The sequence below is a fragment of the Lepisosteus platostomus genome, chromosome 3 (assembly GCF_059453375.1).
Source record: "Lepisosteus platostomus isolate fLepPlt1 chromosome 3, fLepPlt1.hap1, whole genome shotgun sequence".
NCBI classification, from domain to species: Eukaryota; Metazoa; Chordata; class Actinopteri; order Semionotiformes; family Lepisosteidae; genus Lepisosteus; species Lepisosteus platostomus.
Genome location: NC_142613.1, coordinates 77,882,198 through 77,908,056, shown reverse-complemented (window position 1 = coordinate 77,908,056; position 25,859 = coordinate 77,882,198). Strand labels below are relative to the sequence as shown.

At 37.5% G+C, this 25,859-nt stretch overlaps 2 protein-coding genes across 3 annotated transcripts in view; one reads left to right on the top strand and one right to left on the bottom strand.

The window, feature by feature from the left end:
- Positions 1-227: 227 nt before the first annotated feature.
- Positions 228-5,590, bottom strand: LOC148675589 (interleukin-22 receptor subunit alpha-1-like). The gene is made up of 7 exons (XM_088626927.1): positions 5,491-5,590; positions 4,880-5,012; positions 4,460-4,635; positions 3,785-3,909; positions 3,162-3,324; positions 2,178-2,317; positions 228-1,713 (listed from the first exon to the last, which is right to left on the bottom strand). Exons 1-7 carry the CDS (start codon positions 5,534-5,536, stop codon positions 1,183-1,185), a joined length of 1,314 nt encoding a protein of 437 aa, XP_088483053.1. The 5' UTR covers positions 5,537-5,590; the 3' UTR covers positions 228-1,182.
- A 1,619-nt stretch (positions 5,591-7,209) lies between these two features.
- The window catches only part of med23 (mediator complex subunit 23), a 32,284-nt gene continuing 13,634 nt past the window's right edge, over positions 7,210-25,859 (top strand). Inside the window, exons 1-18 of one of the 2 annotated variants that reach the window (XM_088626924.1) lie at positions 7,210-7,409; positions 7,772-7,803; positions 9,712-9,799; positions 10,219-10,343; positions 11,280-11,391; positions 12,418-12,516; positions 12,853-12,954; positions 13,281-13,350; positions 14,332-14,444; positions 14,645-14,740; positions 15,294-15,311; positions 20,208-20,408; positions 20,952-21,095; positions 21,432-21,577; positions 22,137-22,382; positions 23,912-24,054; positions 24,586-24,760; positions 25,568-25,731. In XM_088626924.1, coding sequence (XP_088483050.1) covers positions 7,359-7,409; positions 7,772-7,803; positions 9,712-9,799; positions 10,219-10,343; positions 11,280-11,391; positions 12,418-12,516; positions 12,853-12,954; positions 13,281-13,350; positions 14,332-14,444; positions 14,645-14,740; positions 15,294-15,311; positions 20,208-20,408; positions 20,952-21,095; positions 21,432-21,577; positions 22,137-22,382; positions 23,912-24,054; positions 24,586-24,760; positions 25,568-25,731 — 2,125 coding nt within the window. In that variant the 5' untranslated portion in view covers positions 7,210-7,358. The remainder of the gene's footprint in view (positions 7,410-7,771; positions 7,804-9,711; positions 9,800-10,218; positions 10,344-11,279; positions 11,392-12,417; positions 12,517-12,852; positions 12,955-13,280; positions 13,351-14,331; positions 14,445-14,644; positions 14,741-15,293; positions 15,312-20,207; positions 20,409-20,951; positions 21,096-21,431; positions 21,578-22,136; positions 22,383-23,911; positions 24,055-24,585; positions 24,761-25,567; positions 25,732-25,859) is intronic. The other variant, XM_088626925.1, reaches the window with a different exon arrangement.

The following is a 25,859-nucleotide window of genomic DNA, read 5'->3' as shown; positions in this document are numbered from 1 at the left end:
CTCCCTGTCTGTGTGTCTCATGGAGAGCAAGCTGGGGTACTGTATGTGAAAATATGAAATTCTTATGCAGGAAATTATATCTGGCCAATAAAGTAATCTTATTTTGTTTTTGTTTTTAATCCATTTCAATACCTTTTTTATGTTTTAATGTGTAGAAGGTAAAATAAAAGCTACAAAGGTTGAAGGAAATTCATAGCCATGTTCATGATCACATTAATGGTAGGCACTTTTACAGATAAATTGTTTATTTTTCTAAAACAGCTATTCACAATAGAGTAGAAAATATAACAGTAAATCAATTTGCATCACATAGTAATTAAAATACATATTTGTCAGCTCAATTTTAGGAATTGAGTTCACATTCTATTAGTGATTTACAGATTTAGATTGCAGATCAGTATCAGAAATGTATAGGCTTAGGAAATAATGAAGGTGATCAAAAGAATATAACAAAGGTTATGAATGAGAGGCGACCTTTCAGCGCACCTAGCCTGTTTGATAGTTAGTAGTTACTTAAATTGATTCAAGGATCTCATCCACCTGTTCAGGGTCATAACTGGGTAGCTTGTCCAATACTCCCACAATCCTACTCTAAAGAAATGACAATAAAGAAGAGAATAAAAATCCACAACTTCATATCTGGGACAAATATCTTCACTAAGATATGTTTCTCATTTCCGATTCTCAGGATGCTGTAAAAATCAACCCATGGGCATACAATTCTGGGATTTCTAATACTGACATACAAAAGCAATTTAGTACATCAAATGCTCCTGTGTAGCTACTGTAATATTTAAATTGCTTTGGCTTTATAAATAGAGCCCCTTCGTGAGTTACAAAACAGGTGTTAAAATATGTTGTCACTACAAGAAGAAGTGTCAGTTACAATCAAAAGCACTGTCAGACACACTCGCTTTCAATGCTTATCCAGCCCAGTGGCACAAGGCAGGATACACCATCACTCCTGGGCTGTTTCTTACAGAAGCCAGTTAACCTACCAGTATGGCTTTTGGACTGTGGGAGGAACCCAGAGCACCCAGAGGAGCCCCCATGAACACAGGGGAAGAATGCAAACCCCACACAGACAGCCCCCTCAGGAAGTGCTTTGCTCTCTGTGCGAGGCAGTAATGTTAACCACTGTGCCATCATGCCATCCCCACTGTCTTTAAAGCTGTACTTGATTTATTCTGATATTACATTCTGGTACTCTGTATTGTGTAAAAAATGACCAATGTTTTTGTATTGAAGGTCACTCTTGTCATTCTCTCTTTGTTGATTATTGTTCATGTACTCATGCTCAAGACAAGCCTTGTTCTGCACATTGGTATAACATTGGTTTTTCTCTTTGTCTTTCAGATTTTCATATTCAGGCAGGCTTTCTGCAGTGACTACATTACCATACTCCTGTGTTGTCCCATGAAGATAAAACAGCTCAGGATGTGTATCTGACAGTTGTGTTGTGTAGACAAACTGTAAGATATACCCCTGGCTACAGATTTCTTGATGTAAAGGGTATCCAAAATCACAGGTATCCAAATCATCAGTGCTCCACACTTTCTGCTGTAATGGTGTTCTGAACTGTTGGGTAACTGGGCAGAAAACATATTCATTTGTTTGCAATTTTGAGCCATCTTGATTACTGTCTGAAATTTCAGGAATTTCTTTTGAGTCAGTTTTTGATTTATTCATTAGCATTTGACGTTCTTCAATGACCTGCAAATATAAATTTTAAAATTTCATTGAATATTTGGAAAATTCTAGCATACAGTACATATTGTTTTGATTTTCTTTCACATAGTAAAAATATATTTGGTTTAGTAATTAACTTGGCCACAAAGAATTGGTTACAAAGGGTTTGACCCTTAGTGTGTTAACATGAATATATTTTATATGAATATTTTCTCATTTGATTTATTTGATGTCTTCAATATCAAATCATAAATTGTTAAAGATTTTAAATCATTTGCAGTATATAAATGTCCCTTCAGGATATAATAACAGTTAATACATTATTTTAAATCTTTTCCTTTTCTATAGTTGAAATAATAATTGCTTAAATAATCTCCAGATCTATAATGGAATTCTTTTCTATAGACTTTAGCACTGCGAAAGGCAAGCCTTTTCTTTCTGCCATAGGGATTGTACTGTCCGGAATGCAGCAGCTCCATGTTACTCACCAGGCTTGGGGGCAAAGTCACTTTGGGTCTATATATCAATTTGTAGCACAAAATAAGGAGAACCCAGCCGAAAGCCATGAACAGAATCGCAAATAAACCCAGAGTGATGTGTGAGACCAAAGTCATAGGGTGTGGCTCAGCTGGAATACAGAACATTTTGCAAAAAAGAAAAACAAGAGACTTTCAATGACATATCCAGTAGTTAGCAGTTGCAGTCAGCAGATGTACAGAATATCCCGAAGCAGAGAAAAAGAAAGGAAAGGAAATTCTGAACTTGAAAGCTTTTTGAATTAAAAAGATTTGTTAAAGATTTTCTGTTCCAGAAAGATTTTTGCATTTTTTAACAAAATTTAGTGAAATAAAGCAATTACATTTTACAACCTTTTTGATATCACTGGGGAATAATAATCATCATCATCGACATCACACTAACATGATGCACCAGCAAACAATTAGCAATGCTTTGTGGCTTTAAAATACATAAATAAAGCTGTTCCAGTCATGCCAGATAATGAATGTTAAATTTTCATTTCAAAACACACATTCATGCATGCAGTACTGTACTGTACCTACAGTATTGCAATGTTAACAGAGATCTAATGTTCATGGATACAGAATGTACTTTATTAATTCGAGTAATCACAGTACATGAAGGAATACGATAGACCAGCCTGCACAGGGCCCGCTGCTATTAAGGAAGGCTTTAAGGACGAGACATGCCCAATGCATGTCCCTGCGTTCCCATCTCCATGCTACAATCCTGTGTGATATTGGCTGGAATGCTCATGGCAAAAGTGAAAAAAAAAAACAATTAATTTTGTGGAGCAATATTTAAACTGTGGTCTTGAGTGGACTGTAAGTTAAAATAATGATTAAACACATACAGTACAAAATGGGAAAAGGCAAGATCAGTTGCACACTCTTGTTATAGAGCAGGGTGCTCTGTCATGCTTGTCAATACTCAATATTGGGAAATGGCCTTACCATCAGGAGCCTTCAGGGTGATACAATAGCTATCGCTTGCCTTGGATTTTCTCCATTTATAAGTATTTAAAGTGTATCGCATTGTGCCCGAAATACAATACTCTTTCTCAGGGTCCACGTCAGTGATTTGTATGGTATTATTTTCAGTTATTATCTGATGAACCTGAAACACAGTTCCATCTTTGTATTTAATAAAAACAGCAAACGAAGAACAATTTGCCTTAAATAATAAGCACATCCTTTCACAATACTAACCTATGATCACTTTCAAATGTTAGATAGCCTAAGTAATAACTTAAGCATTGGCCCTATGAAAAGACCCAGGAAAAATAAAGCGTTTTCATGAAATCTCTATTTCGTCACTTTCTTAAAAAAACAGAACCACTACAAACAGTTACTATTGACCTGGGACTTTACTATTGGAGATTTCATGTGTCATAATAAAATGTGTATTAATAGCAAAATAACATTTTCATTGATCATTGATTAAAATAAGACAATACAGTGGAACTCTCCCTTGTAACATATACTATATTATATTACATATAATATAGAATTTATATGTAAATATTTAATATATTTAACATATATTTAAAATATACACATAATATTTATTCTCTTACCAGTGTGCCATTCAGTTTAACATCAATTTTGAATGTTAACCTTTTGCTCTGAAAGGGTGGAGTTATATTTATCTGCAAAATGTATTTTTCTCCAGTTAGCGTAAGCTGTGGGGGATCAATTGCCACTAAAGGAAATATTAAAAAAAACACTTAACAACATACACATACGTTACTTACACAATACTAAGTGATCCAATGTACTGTACTAGTCAATTAATTATGGAATATTCAACAAATATCCCAAAATCCATGATTATACTGTAAATGAATTCCACTCGCTCTGTTAAAGGGCTATCACACAGATCATTTTTACATATTATTGCATATAGCTAATCCTACATCGGTTGTATTGAGAACTTTTAACAGGCCTTTTGAAACTTTTATTATAGTTCTGTTGCATTGTGCAATCCTAACACAGTACCGGTTTGATCACCAGTAGCTTATGGTAGATGATATTGTCTTTCAGCCATTCAATACTGGTTAAATAAAGATGTGGGACTTTTGGATTTCATACAATACACAGCTAATACACAAAAGCAAGAAATTCAGTTGTTCTTCTCAATACTAGTGGGCTCTGCAACCACTGGATGAATCTATGAACTGTACAAAAACTATATTTACATAATGTGTATTCATATGAATTGAGTAAATTAAGGAGAAACAATTCACACTTACTTTCTTTAAATGGAATAAACTGTTTGGTTTCCACCCATGCTGAAGAAATATTGTAATGTATTGCTTGCACACGTCCATAATACATGCTTTGCAAGTGCATTGTTTCTGTTGTCAGATCACAAGTGGTTCTAGAGATACCCTGACATTCCTCTTTGGACATCCATTGGTGACCATATCTAAAGATCAATACATATAACAAACTGTTGCTTTAGTTCTAAAAGTGCTCCTGTAATCTAAAGTGCAGGGTTTTAATTTTTATCTTTTTTTTCCAGAAAGAAGAAGCTCATAGTGCAAATAACAAATGAAATATTCGTACAGCTTTACATGTAAGAAGAACAAAGAACATGCAGATCAATGAGGAAACACCCAAGCAGTAAGTTTGTTTAAATATACAGTATTTGTCAGTTAAAAAAAACTTACATTTTATACTCCACATTATACAGAACAGTGTAATTACTTTCAGATGCTGGTTGCCATTGTAAAATGCTTTTCAGGTTTCTATTTGAAAATGTAACATGATCAGGCTTTAAAGAGTCTTCAGTTGGTGAAGCACCTAGAGGGAACACAATACATTTTAACAAGTAAAAAACACATTAACTGTATATGGTAAAACATATGTCTATAGGATAGCATATACTTATGATAACAATGTTTAAAAGTAATCCAATACTGTTCCTAGTGCGGCAGTCTGGAGTCCTGAAACTATGGGATGCAAGGATGGATTTACAGATTTAACTCTGTATAGGATTTCCGGTTCTCGCATATAAATAAAACCTTGTCAAGAAATTGGTCTTTAAGTATCTGAATTAAACATTTAACCTGATCCAAACAACAGAAAATAATATACTTAAAATCTTATAAATATATTATATAAAATGTTTTTAATGTTCAGTATAAGCATAACAAAATATTTTTCTGTTCAAATAATAGTTTTCACCATTGTTAATAGTTCAGTGAAAACAACAGATATGAGATACATACAGTAAATATTTACTTTACTTAATTTTGATTTAAGGATAATGGCTACTCACCAAGTTCTCTGAGAATAACAATCAGTGTTAGACAATGCAGAAACATATTTGTCTTCACACTATGCCTTGATTTACAGAATCTCTAAATGCCGCATTTTGGTGGTACTGTATATATGTAGTATTTTCGTACTGTCTAGAAGTTCCTCAATTCTTTTATTCGACCAATCATCCTCCTCCTCTCTGTGCCAAAATGATTTGCATAATAAACCTAATAAACAAGTGAACATTTCTGCTTTCTGATTCTTTCTGTTGATATGCTTCCCTAGTAAAAGAAAAGAAATCTATATTCCTGTCATCTCACTCTTTGCTTTGAACATTTTGTAGCATGAATCAATTAAATTAAAATATATGCTTCTTAATATTTGAAAGTCATTTCAGTTTATTTCTACAGTTGTTTGAACAAATTAGTTTTGTTAGTAAAAATGGAGGGAGATTTTGTTGCAATCTGCAGTAATCCTTCAGGAAAGATAAGATGTTCATATTTAAAATACATTACACAAAAGTCAAAATACATCTGGGCAAACTTCTACAGTAAAAGAGAAGCAATGATGATGATGCTGCTGCTGCAGCTGCTGCTACTGCTGCTGCTGATGATGGAAATCTTGTCCTATTTTGTCCTAAGCTAGAGAAAAAATGTTTCTTATATGACCAAAATTAAGTACTTTGTTGAGCTGAAGTAATAACTTTCAGCTGTTTTGTGTGTCATGATGCTGTGGCTTTCATGTTAAACACTTCTCATAACAAAAACAGTAATCTTCCTCTTTACAGAGAAGAATGTAGAAGTACCAGAGGAACAGAGGTTCCTCTGTATGGATGCAGGTGACAGAAAAAGGGAAGATTCACGGGATCATATATCAATAAAAGTCCCCTAGCCACAAATTCAATTATTCTCTCCATTGTTTTGAATTTCTTAAAAATTGGTCATAAATAGAATAGATATTATGATTTAATTTGCCAAACCGCTTTATACCATACTGTGTCGCAGGAAGCTGGAGCCTACCGGGCAGGCAATGAGAGCAAGGCAGGGTACACCCTGGACAGGACGCCAGTGGACTGCCAGTTGAGAGCTGAAGGGGGCTTTAGCTGCTGGCTTATTGATATTGTCTATTAAAAATAAATAAATGATGAAATGGAAAGACAAACTAACTTTAAGATAATGTATTACTTTAAGATAATAGTATATAAAAGAAAGTTGATTATTATCACAAGAATAAATGTAATTCTTGAACTGTACCAATTGTTTAATCTACTCTTATTTCAACCATCTGTAGTTAATATGATCATGTTATGGCCTGGAATGCCAGTCGACAATGTTTTATCCAACAGTTAAGTTATTGTTTTTTGTATCTGGGTGGCAGCAATGTAGAAGCCCCGCTGTCTGATTTTGAGATGATTAATTTCTGGAGTTTGTATGCTGGACATAGGCAGAGACTTTTTAAACTTGTGTGGCTAGAGGTCCTCTTTTTAAGACATCCCTCTTACACACAATTATGGAAAAGAAATACAACAATCACTGGAAAGTGCATTTAAAACGGAGAACAGGAGGTCTGTACACTGCGGGGTACAGGAGTGTGGAACAAGCCAGCTATGCTGTTGAAGCAAATAACCTGGCTTCCTTCAAGAAACATCAGGATAAGATAATACAATCATTCGCTGTGTGGTACATCGGTATTCTATTCTAGGAACTAATAGTAAAGCCTCGATGTGTTTGTTCGGACTATTTTGAAGGAAGCACCACTTCCTGTGTAGATATGCATTGTTGAATATTGGATCTGTAATTTTGTTAAGCAGGAAAAAACATCGTGATGTATGTGCATGACAGGGAAACTTTTATATTTTCAGATTCGTAGGACGAATATTTTAGAGAAATGGCCATACCAATGGAAACCCAGCTCCAAAGCATTTTTGAAGACGTTGTGGTACGATTTCCTTTGTTAAATTTCACGTTCACCAAATCGAAGATTTTTAATTGTCTTTATATGCTTTCTTAAAGTGCTTTTAATTTCTGTTTTACTTTGATTTTTCCTTATAACATCTTTTAATATTATTTTCTTAAAATTTGTTTCCGGTAGCATTGTGGTTGTATCTTTCCTGAGTGGTAATTCATGAGCTCGATACTTTCATAACAGAATTGATGCAGATCCTGCCGAGAAATGAAAGGCGATTGTTTCGTATTTGACATTAAAATTAATATTTAAACCTAAACTTAAATGCAACTCAAAGTTATTTTGTCGTACAATTCTACATTTAAACTTCTCACTTTATGACTTTTTCTTTTTAGAAAACGGAGTTCATAGAAGAAGCATTTGCTGGGTAAGCACTTTATACAGCTACTTTTCTAAATCTAGCGCTTGTATTTGTAATAATTTCTACTTTTGTACTATGTTATCACTATCTGTGGCTGAAAAGGTAATCAATACATTTGTCTTCTCCCAAATTGACTACTCGCTGGGGTATCTAAATCTACATTGAACAAACTGCGGCATGTCCAAAATTCGGCAGCCAGAATCCTGAACAGGTCTAGTGAAAGTGTTCAAATTACTCCTATCCTGGAGTCCTTGCACTGGCTTCCTGTCAAATTCCATGTGGACTTTAAAATCCTCATGCTCAGCTACAAGGCTCTGCATGGCTTGGCACCTCAGTACCTGTCTGAAGTATTATCGCCCTACTCCCCACCTCGCAACCTTCGCTCTTCTAATTCTGCTCTCCTTATGTCCCCCAAGTCCATCTACACTCTATGGGTGACAGAGCCTTCTCTTGTTATGCCCCCAAGCTCTGGAACTCTCTCCCAAAGGATATCAGAGTCACCTTCTCTAAACTCCCTCAAATCCAGACTCAAAACCTTCTTCTTTAGAAGAGCCTTTACTCAACTGCTTCCATTGTTTACCCCTCTGCTCCTACTATACTTAGTACCACCATCTACAGTCTCCTCTGTATATTGTAACTGTGTTTTATCTTGTGTATTCTTTTTATTTATTGTTGTTGTCATTCTGTAAAGTGCTTTGAGAAGCCACCTTTAAAGGCGCTATATAAAATAAAGTTACAAGTAATAGGTTTATTCCATGCTGAAATAAAGAAGAGAGAAAACACAACATTTCGGCCGTGGAGCCTTCTTCAGGTGTGTGAAGAAGAAGGCTCCTTCACACCTGAAGAAGGCTCCACGGCCGAAATGTTGTGTTTTCTCTCTTCTTTTTTTCAGCATGGAATAAACCTATTACTTGTTCCTTTGCAGCCTACGCATGCTGACGCAGCTACCCACCTGAACTATAAAATAAAGTTTATTATTATTATTTTCTGGAACTGTGTACCTTGGTTAATAGATTTTTATGGGAACATGAATGAATTAGAACCTCATGTAGTTGTATTAAAAGACGTGTTATGAGTGTAAATATACACAAAACCAGATAAGCATGCATTGGTTTTGTGAGTTTTATCTATATTTGAAGATAGTTTCTGCTGCATTCATTTTCCTATGAATTCAAAGTTGTTAGCTAATTATAGCTCTGTGATCATGTATAAAATAAAAACGGAAATCTTAATTAAAAGCAATTCTAGCATTGCAATGATACAAAGATTAGTTCCATAACAGGAAGAACAGTAAAAAAATAAGGCTTCTCATATGAAAGCATGATAGAGTATTTCTACCTTCATATCTCAGGAGGATCTCCCTCTTTCATTGTGGGGGAATTCAAATGGAAATGGCTGATGTGTTTTGAAGCCATAAGCTTGTAGTTCAGCACCTTTTTTTATTGTATAAATAATCAAGGGGATAGACCCCTCATAAATATGACTCCAGAAAGGGAGCATTCCAAATCACTGCAACAGAAAAAAACCTGTTGTACAACAAGCTTCGAGCATTTTGGCTTCTGTTGATATTAGGCACTGTAAAATTGTATTCCTTAAAGAATGCGTTTAAATATTGTACTTTTCATATTAAAACTATTTTTAGTTCATTTTTAGTTCAGGTGGGTACAGTAGCTGTGTCAGCATGCGTAGGCTGCAAAGGAACAAGTAAAGGTTTATTCCATGCAGAAGAGAGAAGAAAGCACAGTGTTTCGGCTGTGGAACCTTCTTCAGGTGTAAACATTTTTAGTCTGTGAGCTCAAAATGTAAGCCAAATGTTTTGTTACAGGTTGTCATTGTTCCCAGTCCCTTTTTTTGCAATTTGCAATGCAAAGTGGCTCTTCCACAGTGAAACATTGCAGCTTCAATTTCTTACAGTATGTTTATGGACAATCCAGAAGATGAGCAAACAAAACTGGTCAGCTGTCTTGGTGCCTTTCGGCAGTACTGGAGCACTCTTCCCCAGGTGAGACATAACCTGGAGCTGAATGGCTGACTGTCTTTCTCATACAGTATCTCTGATTATTTGCTGAACACTATTATATATAAAATGGTTTATCTTTGCGTACAATTTCATTTTTAAAGTGGGGACATGTAGTTTTACCACCAGAGGAAATAGGCAGTGTTATATAATGGCCACAATTTTAAATGAGCTAGTGTATCATGACTGTGAAATATCTCTGCTGTAACAGCGTGTCTAGAACAAAGAAGATTTGTGTTGGATGAAGAATCGCACAGTCAGTCCCCAGTCTGATCAGTGCTTCTTCCTAAATCGCTCATTATTGGTTCTCTGTGGAACACTGGGATTGCGCATGGATCCCAGTTAGGTTTTGGAAAGTACAGTTATTTTTCTGAACCTTGGATGTGCTAACATTCTTCTTACAGGATTCCCACGACCAGTGTGTACAGTGGATTGTGCGATTCATTCATGGCCAGCACAGCCCCAAGAGGATCTCGTTCCTTTATGACTGCCTGGCCAAGGCGGTGGAGACCAGCCTTTTACCTCCAAGGTAAGGAAGCAGGGGAGAGTTTGTCGTTGTTAAAATTAAAATGTGAAATATTTTGTAGGATTAGAAGCAAACTAATTTAGAAGAATTTAGAAATTTAGAAATTTTGCACCTATCAATATTTTTGCAATATTTATTAAAACTGTAGTTCTAAAGAAATCGTACATAATGTTTACAGGTATCACTCGGGCATCTTTGAAGGCTAGGTGGTGCCACCAGTCAAAAGGAACTGGAAATAACATGGTCTTTCCATGTGAACTGGAGAAGAGATCTGAACCCAACCAGCTCTGATCTTCTTTAAAAAAGTTATTTTTAGTAGCATGCAGTATAGTAAATTTTAGGTGGCTGATTTGTCTATAATAAAATTCTCAATGACCAAACAGTGTTACTAGTATAGATAGGTGTAATGGTTAAGCCTGTGTCCTTAGGGACATGTTAGACTTATTCCTTGATCACATGCATTGCACTGTGCATTATTGACGTACCTGAACTAAACATTTTGCCGGCCAGTTTTACATGTTGTCACAACAAGGTGAATCGAATGTCTTTTTTTGTAAATGTTATGTAGTCTATGACCACTAAATGGTGGGACATTCAATTTGTTGATCATATCACCTTGTTGAAGTGAAATATTTGCTGTGGGTACATCATCAAATATTGTATTTTAATACTTGGTTGAGGTAGAAGAGCTGTTTTTGTCAGAGCAAGTTAAAACCAGAATCTTCATTGAGCAGAGACTTTCCTGTTGTAAATTATTGAGCTTTTCTCAAGATTCTGGGAAAGTATCTTGTCACTCTTTCCTGGAATTGATTCTACAGTAAGCATATATTTAATGTCATTAATGGGTGAAGGCTTTTCAGTGCCTTAATAAGCTCTCAAACATGTTTGTTGAATTATATGTAATTTGAGTTGACTGATACCTGTGTTCTTTTCTTTCAGGATGGTGTGTGAAGCTCTGATAAACTCTGACAGTCTAGAATGGGAACGCACACAACTCTGGGCCTTAACATTCAGACTTATTCGTAAAATAATTGGTGGTGTTGATTATAAGGTATTGTGTGACGTTATTGATTCTTTTCACATTTTCTCTGCAAAGCACGGGGTGTATACGAGAAAAGTTAAAATGTTCTTAAGGGCTGGGTTCTGTTACAGTGCCTGTATTTGTGTTAATTATACATGTATACAATGCTGTCTGACTGTAGTGGGACAGCTAAGTCAATTTCTAGTTTGTGGCTGTACATTTGTAATCATGATTTTAATATGAATGAAATGCATGAAGTAAAACACATTTTATTTTCGGGTAATCACATACATACATTTGACCCATATTTTATGGTTGAATCAGCAGTTTGAAGTGACTGTAAGTGATGAGATGCATTCACTTGAAGTGAATTTCAGAGTGTTAAAGTCAGTGACTCTTTGAGCTTGCCAGTTCGAGATGCTTTGCTGTAACTGCTTTGAGTTCATGTCTAATCTTGTGGTGATGTGACTTCGGTTTTCTCTTCAGATTGTAAAATACATGCTCATTTGGAGTTAAATCTGGTGACTGCTGAGCTAGTGTAAGTTGGTCCAGTTTTGAACTGCTAGGTTATATTAGTCGGATCTTTGGATCTTTGTCATACTGCATGGTAAAGCACAGCCCAATAAGTATGGAAGCATTTTCATCTATATAAGTAGGCAAAGAATTTCTTTGAACATGAGAGTACATTTTGCTTCCGCTGTCATGAGTTACTTCATCAATCGATGAGTGAGCCAGCTCCAGAGGCAGCTGTGGACATGGTTTGAAGAAGTAAAGATCACTCCTCCAGCACTGAACACACTTTACACTGAACACACTTTACACTGAACACTTCTATCTCAAACGTTTAAGGACAGATGTGAGGTTGCAGGCAGAACGAAACTTAAAAGTCATAAAGTTAATAAAAACCAGCATTTGAGATTTGATCTTGATTTTCTAAATGTCTTCTAAATATACATATTCTTTGATATGTATTTTTTACTGCCTTTTATTTTTTTTTATTTTAATCTTCTTTTCAATATTTCTTAAGAATTTTAAATTCCTGGTGCTTTCTTCCAGGGAGTGCGAGATCTCTTAAAAGCTTTACTGGAGAAGATCCAGTCTATTCCCAACACTGTGAGCTCTGCAGTCGTTCAGCAGCTTTTAACAGCTCGAGAAGTAAGCCTTTTCCCTGGTTAATGACTTCTGGAATGGTTCGTTTTTTTCCCTGTTGTATATTAATATATTGCAGTCTAATTGAAGAGGAAGGTAGCATCACTTAAAGACAGAGAGGTATCATCCTCAGCTCCTCATTGTCTTAAAGAATAATAATGGAGGGGTCCCAGGCACTATAAAGAGTTGATAGTAATTGGTTTGGGATCAACGTGTAACGTTTTCATGTTCTCATTTATCAGTGTTTTGTCAGAATAGATATCTAAAGAAAACAATTATGACAAAACATATCGTAATAGGTAGGCTGAAGGTAGCTCATGTGTGCTCACTGTTTGTTTGAAGGTTGTGGAGTACATCTTGGATCGAAATGCCTGTCTGTTGCCAGCGTACTTTGCTGTTACAGAGATCCGAAAGCTGTATCCCGAAGGGAAGCTGTCACACTGGGTATGTTAGCTTTGTGGTGTCTTTCAACTCCATGTGCATTTGAGATGCATTAGCTTTTCACGATTAGTCAAATACATTTTAAAAAACCTTCTGAATAAGTTAAAACTGAAAGTTATTAGACAGATTGCTTAACAGCTGTTGGTGATGTGAATGTGGTTCACTATCTACTTACATTTTGTTGTTTGTATAAAACGACTTGAGGTTTAACAGACCGATCTTCAAGAACCTGCCAGAAGCTTCAGCCAATCTTCTCTGGTTTAAAACAGAGGGTTTAGGGTAACTTTGCAACTTGAGGCAAATTAAATCAAGATTTGTTTGTATTTTAGCTGCTGGGAAGTCTCATATCAGATTTTGTTGATAGCTTCAGAGCAACTGCAAGAATAAACTCTATTTGTGGTAAGTGCACGATCCTTTTACTAAAAGTAATCTGATAACCTAGTACAGGTTTTATTATACAGTAGTTTTTAGGTCACATATGCATTATATACCATTATTTGGTATGTCTTATGGACATGTTATAGTATGACAGTGTTATGGTGCATGATGAAGACAACCTAGCTGATCAGCAGTACATTGACAAAGTCTTTGATCCAGCAGTTCTTTAGTTCCTGCAGGCCAATTTGAAATTTTTTTAGTTACTGGTTTTTCAGTGGCACCACTTTAGGAAAATAAATTGGAGCTTTTTCTGCTACCCTGAGTCCAGCAGAACATACATGGGGACCAGTATGGTAAAAGCTTCAACAGGAAAGAAGTACGACTAGCTGACACTGGCCAGATGTTTACAGCTGCGTGGGAAGACTGACATTGCAGCTGTCCAGCTGTTGAGCAAATCTCTGCCTCTGCGCTGTTCGGGTTGTTAGTGCTCAGGGAGGTCGTGTCTGGTGTTGCAGTTGTTGGTGCTCAGGGATGTTGGGTTTTGGTGTTGGGGTTGTTAGTGCTAGATTTTCCTTATTTTCTTTAATATCTGTATGTTTGAATATCTGAATAAATCCATTAGATGTGGTATTTCTTATGATTATATGTGCAACTCAATGTTTTGTACTAGTTGTATAATCTCGGAAAAATAGAAGGAATATTTTGAATTTGCTTAAAAACTATCCCATAATATTATAATAAATATACTGTGTGTAGCTCATTGTCCCAGCACTGGAAAATGTTTTAATTACTCTACAATAGATAAAAATGACAACCACCCGCCTTTACAAACCTGCAAGTGCCAAAGCTGTAGAATATTGTGTAAATAAATTTCCCCGAGATTTGATTCTTATTTCTAGACACTTGGATCCTGTTTTTGTCTTCAGCCCAGAGAATCGTTCTGTTTCAATCCTCGTCCTGTTGAGACGCAGTGTGTAATCTCTCGGCTTGTTTGATCACCAGGAAGGTGCAGCCTGCTCCCTGTGGTGAACAACTCCGGGGCGATCTGCAACTCCTGGAAGTTAGACCCCACGACGCTCCGCTTTCCCCTGAAAGGCCTTCTGCCCTATGATAAGGTACCGGCACGACTGAGCTGATGTCAAGTTCTTCTTATTTCGTGGATCGAATTATTGAAGGTTCTTGGAACGACACGAAACAATTCAGTGAAAGTTTCCTGTTCAATGTTTTTCTCCTGTTCCGACTGTTTTGCTGCGTAAAAGTTTCCTGTGTGACGCCGCTCTTCACGTCTGGCTGTTCCCATGTGCTTCCCTCACAGGACCTGTTCGAGCCTCAGACCGGCTTGTTAAGATACGTGCTGGAGCAGCCTTATTCCAGAGATATGGTGTGCAACATGTTAGGTCTCAACAAGCAGGTACTGTACTTGGCCTTCGAACCCTTTCCTCGAAAGAACCTGTACTTTTTTTCTTTTCTCTTTTCTTTGGCTGTGGCTAACTAAGCAGATTTGGTTGCTTGTTTGAGTAGACATTTTTTGAAGTAATTGAGAAGGATAGTTTAGAAATACAATCCTTTGCTTGAGGATCTCTTTTTTGTAGCATATTTAAGTAGATTTGAGAATATATATTTTTTTAATTGGTTTGCATTGCTTTGTTTCTATAAGGCCAGCCTCCAATATACTCCCTGCCATACTAGCTCGAAAGAAACGCGTGCTTGTTGGGAACAGACACCAGCCTTGCAAAATAGAGTGTCATTGGCTATAGAGACACGTGAGCTCTGTCCTTCTATAACTAGCCTGACGGGGAGTATAGCTGCGTTGCCTGTTGTGGTTCTTATTTTTCTTTTGTGGAGCTTGGCCTGACATGGGGGGAATTTGAGGCTGGCCTCATAGTCACTGTTTTGTCTTTTCTTTTTTCTTCCTTTATTTTTGTTCTGTCCTGTCTTGTCCTGCCCATCCTCCAATGCTCTAGACCTTGAACATTGCTCAGGTATGTTCACAATCTTACTGTTGTATTGTGACTAACTAGACGCTTGGTAGCCACTGATTCCATCTAGACTGTTGAGATCTTGGGGGCTTGAAATTACTGTCGATGAGACGTTCGCTTGGCCAGTGCCTGGCAGGTGTAATTCGATTGGTCAATGCTGTTTTTTATAAAAGATAAGATGTGAAGAGTACATATGTAACAGCAAAGGCTGCAGCTTAAGGAGTTGATGCATCTGAGAACAAATACAGATTGGATATTTTCGTTTTCTTCTGATGTAGCTGCTTTTGAAGTAAGAGCTATAGACCCCAGCTCCTGAATTATCCAGCTGCTTTTATTTAAGAAGGCGTAACTGGATAATATTCAGTTCTTTTAAACTGGAAGGTTGTCTATAAGTGATTATATTCCTTTAGTCCCCTGAAGGGAAAAAGGCTTGATTTAGGCAGAGAATTGAATACCTGTTTTACTTGAGCACACACTAAGGCTGAAGAGAGATCATTTGCGAGGATGAGGATGATCAACCTAGGTCAGCAGTAGGTATCTCTTTACAAGTACATGTGGAAAAAGCACCTCTCTGCTGTTTATAGGTAATATTAACTTAGGCAGGGTGGGAAAGGAAAATCAGGAAACTGCCTAAAAAAGGGAGTCGGAGCTCCTCTTTCCCAGCCCCGGTGCCCGACAGGTCTGAAGAAAATCTAAGAGAGCTTAATTTATTTTTGTTTTCTTTCCTGTGCCCCAGGGTACTCTTGGAAAACAAATTGTTAGCACTTCCAGGTTATGTATTTTAGGTACTTTCCTTTATCCCGTTTTGCATTGCTCATGATGTTATAAGTATGCTCTTTGTTCTTTCTCAAGTTTTCTAATGAGGCCAATTTGTAGAAATGTATATAAGTTTGTAATGAATAAATTAATAATAAAGGAGAAGCAGCAAGCAGTGTATTTTCTAAGGGTAAGGTGTTGAGAGCTTTTGGGAGCGTGGGTACAGATTGATTTTCTGATGTTTTCGGAAGTAATGAGAGCATCATATTGGTGTGCAATGCAGAAATGTATTTCACAGGACAGTGTTCTAATAAGTGTAGATAAAGCTTCCCTACTAAAAAGGCAATTTTGTTCACTTATCTTAGCCTTATGTGATGGTGTGGTTGTTTAAATTTGTTTAAAAGAGCAGCGTCCTCCCAACTAAAGAAGACTCTGCATCTAAAACATTCTTTCATCTCACTTTTCAGTGTAGAATTAACTTTAACTTATTCCTTTGCAACTGAAAATTACTTTGTGTTTCACTTTAGAAAGTTAATTAGAGACCAAATAAACTCCATCTGTTGATTGTATGAGCCCAACCCAATGCAATTGTGTGAGCTGTACAGGTTTTAAGATGCTTTTCTGCACTCCCATTGTATTATTCTCAGGTTCACTTCACATGCACTGGCCATCCCTAGTCCTGTTTGCTAGGACAGTGCCACTAGTGACAGAAATACTGCTGCAAGTTCCCTGGTGACTTACTGTCATCTGTGGAATCAGAAGGTTGTGTTTGGAATGTATTTGCTTGACTATAAGATAACTGTTAGAATCAATAAAAATTGCTCCTTGTGTTTTAGGTAATCTAGACACCCTCCCATTTATTCTTTGTTTTTCCTTTCGCTCACAAAGTATGAAACTCTTAAAATTCTGTGTGCTGTATCTTAACATTTTTTTATTTTACTTGTTTACCTGTTCCTTTATTGATTTGAGTCAACTTGATTAATTTCTAGTCCTGTGTGTTTCTGTTTTTCATTCAGTGGAGGCTTACACTGCACCCTGTATCCTATTTGAGTCAAGTTGTGAGAACAGTGGTCTCTGTCCCTGTACAGAAGGACTTGTGTGACTACTGGCTTGAGTTCCAGCTGAGTTCTTTTTGAGCCTAGTTGGTTCAGTTTCCCCATTGAACTTTTGTAACCTGTTTGTATTTGGATTCACACACCAAATCTGGTAATCTGCAGTTTGCGTTCTCTTAATTGGCTGCTGCTCTATTTCTGCATAAATAACTCTTTTAACACTCAACCAGTTAGTGATGTGCAGACAGAGGTGGCACTGACTTTCCCACAAAAAAGACGTCAGCAGTTTGCAAAGGTCCAGTTACTTACATCTGTACTCCTGAAGGAGCAGCGGTATGAAATCCCAGGATAGGCCCAGGGTTCAAAGCTATTGTTATTAACTCCATCTAGTTTCTTCATCAAGGTCTTCACAAGTGCATCTCATTAGCCTAGCTCAGAGTTCAGCTTAAACAAAAGCCAGAAGACAGATCAGATCAACACTCAAAGGTAGCACTAATGATATGATTAATTATTAGTTAAGTAGAACTTTAAACGTTTAAATTAAAATTTTGAAGAGGTATGATTGCGTTGGGTTGAGGTTTGAGTGGAGAAATGCATCTGTATGTAGGTTGCAAAGGAATAAGTAGAAGTTGAGTCTACTTTTCAGCATGGAATAAACCCCGACTTGGATCAATGCATCTAGCCATAATGTAGGGCATGATGGCTACATCGGCGTCATTTCTGTTGGCATACCTGGTACTGCTTGTTTTGGTTGCTTGTGTATGACAAGATAAAGTTTGTAGTTACAGATTTTGCCTACACTAAAAACAAGAATAAAAGTTATTTTAGGTAGTGAAAGCTGTTTTTTTTTCTTTTGTTGAATTGCATTTCAAAAATACCAAAATGCATTAGGAAACTCTATCTAAAAATTGAAAACTATACTAACATGCAAAGAGTAAAAAGTTAATTTCAAGCCCTGAACCAACTTTTAGTGCATGCTGGGTTGTGTTGTAGAATATAGTCACGTCTGTCGCGCTCTGCTGCAATTTTCTTTTGGAATTTGCATTCTGGAAAGTAATTTCACAATGGTGTCAACATCAGTTACACATGGTATGTGTGCCTTGGGTTTTGTTGGCATATAACTGCATTTGTCCTGGAAGATTTTTTTATATGCAATGATTCATGGATTCATTTTTTATTTAATATTTTGAAAGCATGCCCAACAAAGGACTGTCTTTTGTTTTTGAGGTTACATTATTGGATTATTGGTGTGTGAGACGTTTTCAAAACACACACTGAGCTATTGGTTCTGTTGCACATTGCAATGGGCTGAGTTTAAAACTTTAGGTGTAATGCATTGTCACTTCCATTGCACATTTTGACTAGAAGCTAATATATATTATAAGGGCTTCTTGTATTTATCCTCCGTTAATTGCCATGTAAATATGATGTAAACATACCACTGGAGAATGTGAGTGGCAATTTTAAGACTGCATCAGTTAACACATGCTCTAAATGTTTTGTAAACATTTGACCGCAAATTTGCTGCAAAATAGCTAACATGAGGAAAAAGCAAGAATCTTTTAAAAAACTATTCTGCCAATGGGAAGCTGTGACCCATTATAAAATGTAAAAAAAAAAGGTTAAATTTTTTTATGAAATGTTACATTATTAATAGAAAAATGCGTGGACATTAAAAGAGCCTGTGGCTGTTGCACTATGCATATAAACCTTAGTTCTATATGTTGCCCTTATACCTTTCAGGTGCACCTTAATCCAGTAAGTTAACCCCTTTCTCAAAGGAGCATGGTCCTCGTTTTTTTGTCAGTCCACATGAACAGCTCCTGTACCGTACCAGTTCAAGCTGTGACACATCTGTGGTGAAAGTATCGGTATGTTTGGGTTCAGCCTGTGACACAAATAAAAAGCTGCAGTATATTATACATGCTAGAGGTTCTTGTTACTTCTTCGTCTTTAAATTTTAATGTTGTACCTAGGCTAGATCTGAATAGAAAAGTAAAGTCTTACCTGTAGCTCCTTGCTCAAGCTGTTGTGCAGCATTTTATTTTTACAACAAGAGGGCATTGTTTCCCATATGAACCTTTAATTTTCTTCAAAATAATAAATGCATTTTTTTAAATTAGTAGTCAGTTTAGATTTAATTTTAAATCCGATTTGTTGTGCCTTCTTCACATTGATTTATTTTTTTGTCTTTCTTAATATGTTTCAGTGTTACACCTAATTTAGTGGAACTTAACCCTACAAAGTCAGCATCTGTCAGAAATAATTTAGCAAAATTAGTAAAGTAATTTTAAAATACCTATTAAAAGAAATATTAATGGTAAAGGGTGCTATTTTATCAATCAGAAATCAAAGTACCCTTTTTGGCTTTACTTTGTTTTTTAACGCTTATCATGGCTTCAGTATTTACAAAACACTGTAGTTTTGACCAGATTGTGCTGAATAGATCATCAACAAAACACATTAAATCTTCTTGTCCTTTCTTTTTAGAAGTTAGTTGTAATTCATATTTTGATGTATAAAATCTGAATTATTACATACTATTTTAAAGAGACTGTTTTAAAGTGTTTACAACACTGTCGTGGAATAGAACAAAATGTAAAAGCAACAGTTCTATAATGCTGCTGTCTCTATTGTTTCATTTTTACGATAAACTCGCTTCCTTTCTGAGAGGTCATAAAATTGACACACTGATATTTTAACTTCACATCACATCTTCCTTAATCCTTCCAGTACCAGGCATTTTTTTCCGGCCTTGGAAAGTTGGTTAAAAACTTTATCAAAGCTCAAACAGATTAGGCATTACCTGAATTTAAAGTAGTGAGAGCTTAACATATTTGTCCATTTCTTCGGCATCCTGAGCATGGGTACGAGTATCCGAGGAAATCGCACAACGAGCGGGATTCTTCCTGGACGCATCCTGGACCAGAGCGTCCAGCTCTGAGGGCAAAGGAAGCGGATCGGGCCGCGGGTGTCGGCGGCTCTCGGCCAGCGCTTTAATATAGTGCAGCTTTTTGGGAAGAGGGGCCTGTGTGTTGTGCGGCGGGGGCGCAGGGCCGTGACTGTGCTGTGCTCCGCTCTCGCCTTGCAGCACAAGCAGCGCTGCCCCGTGCTGGAGGACCAGCTGGTGGACCTGGTGGTGTACGCCATGGAGCGCTCGGAGACCGAGGAGCAGTTCGATGACGGCGGCACCAGCCAGCTGCTCTGGCAGCACCTGTCCAGCCAGCTCATCTTCTTTGTGCTTTTCCAGTTCGCCAGCTTCCCTCACATGGTCCTCTCCCTTCACCAAAAGGTACGTGGAGATCTCCCGCCTCCGACCTGCAGGATCAGAGCTGAAATTCATTTCGTTTGGGGGGAAAAAAACTGGAAAGTAATAAGTATTGAAATGTGTGAATCTGCAAATGCTAAACTTGGAGCAAGATTTTCTGGGGTTGTATGTTTTATATCACGCTAGGAGTACAGGTTGTGTGCCTTTTTTGCAAAGGCACTATTATCATTTTTTTTTACAATATAAAGTTACAGTTAAGTCAAGTTTTGCATTTGAGCTAAGGCCCCTGTGTAGTGTGATCATACACAGCACACCCGCTTTGTGGTTTCATAAATGTCTGTCGTATTTCAGTTAAAAGTCATTTTTACTTCATCCCACCTTATAGTTTCAGAGCAAAAAATTGAATTTGTCCTCAAAAATATGTTGCAGTCTATTTAGCTCTTCTGGAACAACACATAATTTTGACCAAATATGGATTCTAATATTTCACAGTTTGCAGTTTTAAAAAAAACTGAATGTGTATGTGAATTAAGCTGGGGAGTTTTGTTGTTTTTTGTTGCTTTGTAGCTGGCTGGACGGGGTCTCATTAAGGGAAGGGATCACCTGATGTGGGTTCTTCTGCAATTTATATCTGGCAGCATCCAGAAGAATGCTCTTGCTGACTTCCTTCCTGTTATGAAGCTCTTTGATCTTTTGTACCCAGAGAAAGAGGTAACTAAACAGCACAAGATGTTCAGTGAGCTGCAGAGTTGTTGCAGGTCAAAGGTCAACGCCGAAAACAAAAAAGAGAGTGATTTAATTCTGCAGTGAAACTGTGTCTGTGTGAAAGTAACGAGTGATTTCCAGGTAACGCCGCCAATTCTCTGTCCAGTTTCCTGGCACTTGAAACAGTCTGTTTGTCCTTACTGTTTGAGGAAAGCAGAATGAAGCTGTGCGTAACGGTACAGGAAACGGGTGCAGGTCAGACAGTTTCAACACTGCTGAATTATGAGGGAATGTGCAAGGCGGGAGCAGCACCAGAGCACTACATTCTTGTTTCTTTCTCAGTGTATCCCGGTTCCTGACATTAACAAGCCCCAGTCCACACATGCCTTCGCCATGACCTGCATCTGGATCCACCTCAACAGGAAGGCTCAGAATGACAACTCCAAGCTCCAGATACCAATCCCTCACTCTCTGAAGCTCCACCATGAGTAGGTCTTTGCTTTGTGTCTCACATCTGCTACTCCTGTCGTTTTTGCAGGCTAAAAAGAGAACAAAAAAAAGTTTGTGGCTCTTTACAGCCAGTGTTTGAGCTGAGAATGGATGTCATTCCCCTTGTTATAAGAGGCATTCCCATTTGTAGAAAGTTTTCCGTACCGTTTAAGTAAACATATTCCAGGAGGTTTCACCATCAATAGCAGTTCTTTTTCAAGTTAAGCTCTCTGTAACCCCATACTGAGAACTAAATATGCTGCCGAAGTTAGGTATTCAGTACATGTATTTCAGTACACTAGTAAGAAATAAATATTTTGTAAGTCTTAGTTTTGCACTAAGATGTCATGGGTCCACTTCACAAGAGATTATTATTGTCTTAGGCAGCCGCTATCTTAGTGTCGCATTTCAAATTCTTGATTGTTTTTAAGCTGCGTACATTTGTGCACGTGTTTAATGTAAAGAATTGTCTCACATTCTGCAAAGGAATCTTTTCGAGACTTTGACGGATTCACGTTATTTAGGGCTGCCCTGCTCTCGTGATCTGTCCATTTTCAGGTTCTTGCAGCAGAGTTTGCGAAATAAGAGTCTCCAGATGTCGGACTACAAGATCGCGCTCCTGTGCAACGCTTATTCCACCAACTCCGAGTGCTTCACGCTGCCGATGGGGGTGCTGGTGGAAACCATCTATGGGAATGGAAACATGAGGATCACCCTTCCTGGGACCAACTGCATGGCTTCGGGCTCTGTCACCCCACTGCCGATGAACCTGCTGGACTCACTCACTGTTCACGCTAAAATGAGGTGTGGTGCTCACGATCAGCGTATATATATATACATATAAAAGATTTATAGGAGGGCGTTTTCTAGGAGTTCATTAATTTAGAGTGCATTCATCACACTTCAAACATTTTTTCCAAAAATATATTTTTTATGTTGCTATATGAAGTTTAATGATGTTTGCGATAATAGATCTCACTCCCTTATACTTGTATTTATATGCAGATATAATAAGATTAGATGGTCATGATTTAAATTGCCAGGCAAGTATTACGTATAGTAATTGTAAATATGAGGAATAGTGAGTATTAATACGAGAAGTGAATTTTAATGTTTCCCCACAACATTTTGTATTGATTTATGTTGCATAACCAGGTTAACTCGTACTGTGAAGGATTTGCTAGTGAAAATTATTATATGATTTTTTTAAGTGACTTGATATTTTCTGTATTTTAATGCATTGCAAAAGCAGACTTCTGCGACTGCAACAAAGCAGCACAGTGGAACATCTTCATGGACATATTGTCAAAGAATTTGAGGAATTTTCATAAGGAGTTGTGTGTGAAACGCTCCACTCTTTCAGAATCAAAGTATGGTTAGTAGCTGGAGTTTTTACAAAATGTATTTAGACAGCGTCTCAGCACTTTTGAAGTTTAATTTTCAAGAACCATAAAGTTTAGTTTCACTTTGAGGGGTAGAAAGAAGAAATAAAGTTTTGGCTCTTGAGCATTTTTCAAGTGTGCCTGGTGAAGGTTTCACACCAGAGGAAAGCTCCTTCAAACACTCAAAACACCTTATCTTTCTGCTTTCCAGTGTAAAATTAACCTTACTTGTTCCTTTCCAGCCAGTGTTCTCTGAGACAGCTCCCTGTTCAAACATTTATACTGTGTCTTTGGCTTCTTTTCTCTTTGGGTGAACAAAGTTAAAGACTTGAAACTTTTGAACAGCCTGTGAGATTTGTACAATTCGCAAGTACGACCTCATTTGGAATGTTATGTACTAAGAAGGTCATCCCAAAAGATGTTCCTTCTCTGGAAAGAGTCCAGAGAACAGCAACCAGATGCCTTCTCACCGTTCATTTTTTTTTTCCTCTGGCAGGATAGGAGAACTAACCCTTTTAGCTTTGAACAGAGAAATCTACAAGGGGACATGATTGAGGTATCCCATGTCCTTTAAAGACATTGACAAAGTCAACCCAGTCGAGTCCATTACAGTCAACACTGAAACATTAACCAGAGGACCAAAATGGAAACTTTTAAGGAAAGATGCATTTGAAACTGAGACCAAGAGGAGGCAGTTTTTTGCACAAAGGGTATAGGAAGCTAAAACTGATACCATGCTTTTTCTCAAGAAGTGGCTGGATTGGATCATTTTATTAATTAGTTACTTACAGTACAACCAAATGATGATAGATGAGCCAAATGGCTGACTCTCATTTGCTGCTTTTCTGCTGTTCTTATAAGAACTTATGATTGAGTCAGTGGCTGTAATAATGCTTTATTTCATCTTGTACTTTCAGAGGTACAAAATTCTGTTTTCTTTCATTATTACAGCCTCATTCACAGCATAGCCACAAGAGTGATCAAACTTGCCCACGCCAAATCAAGTCTAGCTCTGGCTCCTGCACTGGTGGAGACCTATAGCCGCCTGCTGGTCTACATGGAAATCGAATCTCTGGGAATCAAAGGTTTTATCAGTAAGTTCTGGGCTTTCTGGTTCTTATTCTGTTAATTCCTAAAACAATTTTTTGTAAAATGTGAATTTGCATAATTCTAGAAATTAATTTAGGCATTGTTCTTTTGATAGAAATATTCAATTTTTTTTGCTCAATGATTGACATTACAATGTTAGGGAAGTAGTGTAATACACTGTGAATGTAAAAATTGTGAATATCACATGTTTGTGTTAAAAAAAACACCCTTTTAGAATTTGTTTCAGCTAGCTTTTTTCTCGGTGGTAGAAATCCTGTTTCTCCCGAAGAAGGCTCCACAGCCGAAATGTTGTGTTTTCTCTATTCTCTTTTCAGCAGGGAATAATCCTATTACTTTTTCCTGTACAGCCTATGCATACTGACACAGCTACCCACCTGAAATCCTATTTCTGTGTTGGTAAATGCAGAAACACCCATGAACATAGGATAGCAAGGCTTTGATTGACAGGAAAGGTGCGATCAAGAGGTGCTGTTTCAATCGCACAGCATGCTCAGGTGTGTTTTGCATGCTTGCAGGCCAGCTGCTGCCCAATGTGTTCAAGTCCCACGCCTGGGGGATCCTGCACACGCTGCTGGAGATGTTCAGCTATCGGATGCACCACATCCAGCCCCACTACAGGGTGCAGCTGCTCAGCCACCTGCACTCCCTGGCAGCTGTGCCCCAGACCAACCAGAACCAGCTGCACCTGTGGTCAGTCGGCGCCGGGGGAGGAGGGGGGCAGTGGGGAAGCAGGAGGGGTGGTGGGCTTCCCGGACTTCTACAATTCAGCAGCATTTATGAGCATCGTATGCCAGTGAATGAATTTAATTTGATTGGCAAATGTGATGGATTACTTACTACAGAATGTGACATTGGCTTCTTATGTATAGCCAACAGCTTGGCTTCTTAACTGAGCTGTGTGGTATTGATAACATTTCACATTATTTCTGTGGGTTATAAGTACAGGTGAGGACTTTGAGCATTATCAATTTACTCAGTAACATAAAGGTATTGTAACTAATTGTAAATATTAGTCATAACGTCTAAATCTTTTGCATAACTGTGTCTTCAGTCATAAAAATAGATATACTGATGTTTTTCACCGCCTGCAATATCCTAATTTTGTTTCCCAAAGTTAAATTATACCTGTTGAATGTTATTTAAAAATATTGATCATCATCCTGGCTTCTTTTTGTTAATGAAAAATTGACAGGAAATGAAACAACGTTGTGTAATTTAAACTGAATATACCTGTGCATTTAGAAGGTCACACTTAGAGGGACTAAGCCGTGGTTTTATGCTCTATTAGATTAATATTCACACAGTCAGACATTTCTAAATTATATTTATATAATGCCTTCTCTGTCATCGAATTTCTCATGTGACACATTGTAGTCCTATTGGTACCTTTCATAGTATAATTTTGTGTTTAGGTTTTTGCTGAAGATGTCTCTCGAGAAACATTGCCCAAAGCCTTGATGCCTTGATGCCATTGAATTAATGCTTCTTGTATTGCAGTGTGGAGAGCACAGCTTTGAGGTTAATCACAGCCCTTGGAAGTTCTGAAGTCCAGCCCCAGTTTACACGCTTCCTCAACGACCCCAAAACTGTTCTCTCTGCCGAGTCTGAGGAGCTCAACAGGGCTCTTATTCTGACTTTGGCCAGAGCGACACATGTTACAGGTAGACCCTCGCGTGGGAGTATTGTTTTGTGCCATTCAGGTGCCTCTCGTACATGAACTTTCTTGAGTTCTGTATCTTCAGATGAGAAATCGAACTTCCAAGATGAAAAATCTGAGATTGTAATGTGG

Bases quoted from the DNA above. Each gene is read 5' to 3' on its own strand.
- LOC148675589 (XM_088626927.1), bottom strand. From the start codon at position 5,536: ATGTTTCTGCATTGTCTAACACTGATTGTTATTCTCAGAGAACTTG. The intron at 3,325-3,784 runs GTAAGAGAATAA...ACTGTGTTTCAG, and splicing joins TTAAACTGAATGGCACACTG to GTTCATCAGATAATAACTGA. The intron at 1,714-2,177 runs GTGAGTAACATG...TTATATTTGCAG, and splicing joins TGACTTTGCCCCCAAGCCTG to GTCATTGAAGAACGTCAAAT.